We start from the raw sequence: 2,988 nt of genomic DNA, 5'->3' as shown, positions 1-2,988 counted from the left end.
TACCAGGACAATATCAATAACCAAACATAGATTTTAACAGGACAATCTAAAAAACCATAGATATAAAACAAGAGAATCAAACTTTTGATGAAAAACAATTCATCACGAACACCAATACAATAAAAAAATCTCTCTGAAGTACTTTTCATTCATAAGGCGCTAAGGCAACTTTAGTGAAAAAATATAAAATAAGATAAAAGGGAAAATAAGAAAATGATAGTAGAAATTCAAGTTATGGTGTGATTTGAAATGAGGAGAAACCTCATTTATATAGAAAAAATTATAGCTCAAAGGAAAACGATCCATGGGCTTTTTAATGCTCATAATCGATTATGCCCGTCATCTAACGATTATGTAGTTCAAATATGAAAAGATTTCAAATTCATTGTCAATAATCGATTAGAAGCCCTGATAATCAATTATGAGTCGTTACAAAAGAAATAATCGATTAACACTAGTATGTTAATTGATAATCTAGTGTAAATTTAAACTACACTCTTAAGGGGTTGTTCAAGCTAGTAACCACCTAACTAATCGTGTGAAATATTGTTTTTGGTGATTTTATAAAAGCATGAATGCTTCTAAAACATCTTGATGTGTGTTTTGTGTGAGTTGGCTTAATATCTTAGGAGATACTCTTATACTTATATAAGATACTGATCACTCAAGACACAAGATCAAACAAACTTTTACACTTCCTCTCTTTTACAATATTGAAAATTCAATTCACCATTGATTCAACACTTCAACTGGGATTTGATTTCTTCTATATGATGAGACTTGATATAACTTCTTTTATAGACGTCATCAGCAGAAATTATTTAATCAGAGATCTTTACTGACTCAGCCGAACACCGCTGACATTAGCATCAAAACCACCCAAGATAATGGTACTAAGATCATCCGTAGATGAGTGTGCCTGCAAGCACATAGCTCTAGTGTTGGCAATTTAGAGAATCTAGAATTATAAGAGGAAAATAATAGGCTTCCTTGCGTAACTCAGTTCGTTAGGATTGAATTCTTCTGAAAATTCCTTCCCATACATCAATAAATTAGTCTTACTCATTTGTCTCTATATTTTCTTACTATTTCTGATTCTTAATTGCTGAGTTTTATCACTTCATTACTTGTTTAAACTCTATTAACAATCCAATTACTGTTGAATTTTAGCAGAACAAAGACCAGTTAGAAAACAGTAGTCTCTAATCTACATCATGAACTTCATTAAGGATAAGCATTCTTCATCACATTGATACAGGATTTATTACATAGTTAACCAATGTAATTGAACTTCATTAACCAAAAACATATAAGGACATACCTTTGAAACTCAATGGCTAGACATGTTATGTCCTCTAACATCTCAGCCAAGGTGCATGACACCACAATGTCTTGTCAATGCAAGGATTAAAATCAACTATAGTGATTTTATGATCTTCCAAATTATACATTAGAACATCAAAACTATCCCTAAAATAGATGCAGTTCCCTTCGTATCCAATTAACTCTTTAGTTGAAACAGAAAAGTTACAACTTTGGCCCAAAATGAAAGCTCTATCACTCAAGTTTTTCACATCAACCCATTTTCCCCATTCTTCATCCAACTTATAAACTTTGAAACATTTCACAACATCGGTTGGATCATGGTTTCTTGCAACATAGTTCCTTCTCATGTCCTCACAATCATAGTATCTATCAACAACATAAAGACTCCCACAAGATTCCACCAAATGCTTCTTGTTTCCAAAACCACACAAAGGAGATGAAAATTGGATCAATTTCGAGGAAGAAATATCAATCCATGAAATAGTTCCCCATCTATCAGTAACATAAAACTGACCCTTGAACACAATAACATCCTCATAGTAGAAATTCTTGTCATCCACAAGTTTCCAGTTTTGATCTCCGTGTTTCATTAATCCTAATTTACCTTCTTCAAATATACAACAATAAACACAGTCCTCAACGTTGCTCCAAGGAGTGTTAGGATAGAACACAACTTTGCCCACAGAACTTAAGAAACGTGTAGTCTTTTCAATTGTATATGATTTGCATATTTCAATGACTCTATAGTTTAACAAGTTCAATGGCATAAGAGAAGTGTTGTTAATGGTTAGAGGGTAGGATAATTTTCGATCGGAGATAGGACTCAACAAACTCAAAGGTTGATTCTTTGATTCTTGTACCTTAATCAACCAACCTTTGGAAGAAGAGGAAGAAGAAGAAGGTGCTAAGTTGGAGTTGGAACTTGCATCAGTTAGTTCAATAAGATAAACCGTTGATTGGTAGAGATAGGTGTTTAGGGAGATGTTGATGGGGTGAGGTATTTGTAAAGGAAAAGATGGAGAATTTGGAAGAGAAGGAGGAAAGGAAGATCGAAATAGTTTGCAAACGCTGCGAAATCTAAGGACATGTATGTGATTATCAAGATATTTTCCTATCTTTGGCCATAGCTCTGTAGGGAGCTGAGACCAATCTACAATTTGATCCATGGATCAAGAGTTGAAAGATTTGTTGTGATCTTTTTGGATATTGATTTTGTTGAAGAGAGAAATGATATTAGATTGATCTATATGGTTTTGATGTTTGGTCTCTATTATTCATATAGGCTTCTTTGTTGGAAGGGTTGTTGGAAAAAGTTGAAGGGTAAAAAGTGTAGAAAATACTTATGAATTTAAAAGAAGAAACAATGGACATGGAGAAGGAAGACTAGAACCGTTTTGAGGTCTTTCTGCGAAGGAAACTAGGAAATATGTTTTAGGAATAGTTAAATTGAAAAGTCTTCTGAGTGGTAATATAATAATCCGCTCTTGATAATTGTTTTGATTAAAAGTGACTCATAAAATTCTCCATTTGTCTCAAATTATAAATTTATTTTAAATATTTTATGCAAATTAAGAAAAATAATTAATATTATATGAAAACAAAATTATGTATGATTTTTTAATATTGTCCTTCATAGATAAAAAATTTCTAAAGAATTGATAG

At 32.2% G+C, this 2,988-nt stretch overlaps 1 protein-coding gene across 1 annotated transcript; it reads right to left on the bottom strand.

Annotated features, from left to right (window-relative positions):
* Positions 1-217: 217 nt before the first annotated feature.
* LOC127074749 (F-box protein At2g26160) lies at positions 218-2,759 on the bottom strand. The gene is made up of 2 exons (XM_051016095.1): positions 1,322-2,759; positions 218-919 (listed from the first exon to the last, which is right to left on the bottom strand). Exon 1 carries the CDS (start codon positions 2,490-2,492, stop codon positions 1,356-1,358), a length of 1,137 nt encoding a protein of 378 aa, XP_050872052.1. The 5' UTR covers positions 2,493-2,759; the 3' UTR covers positions 218-919; positions 1,322-1,355.
* Positions 2,760-2,988: the final 229 nt, after the last annotated feature.

Source organism: Lathyrus oleraceus, chromosome 4 (genome assembly GCF_024323335.1).
Source record: "Lathyrus oleraceus cultivar Zhongwan6 chromosome 4, CAAS_Psat_ZW6_1.0, whole genome shotgun sequence".
Taxonomy (NCBI): domain Eukaryota; kingdom Viridiplantae; phylum Streptophyta; class Magnoliopsida; order Fabales; family Fabaceae; genus Lathyrus; species Lathyrus oleraceus.
This window is presented reverse-complemented; position numbering and strand designations above follow the sequence as displayed.

What these genes read in the sequence shown, in the direction of transcription:
- LOC127074749 (XM_051016095.1), bottom strand. Translation starts at nt 2,492, where the DNA reads ATGGATCAAATTGTAGATTGGTCTCAGCTCCCTACAGAGCTATGGCCA.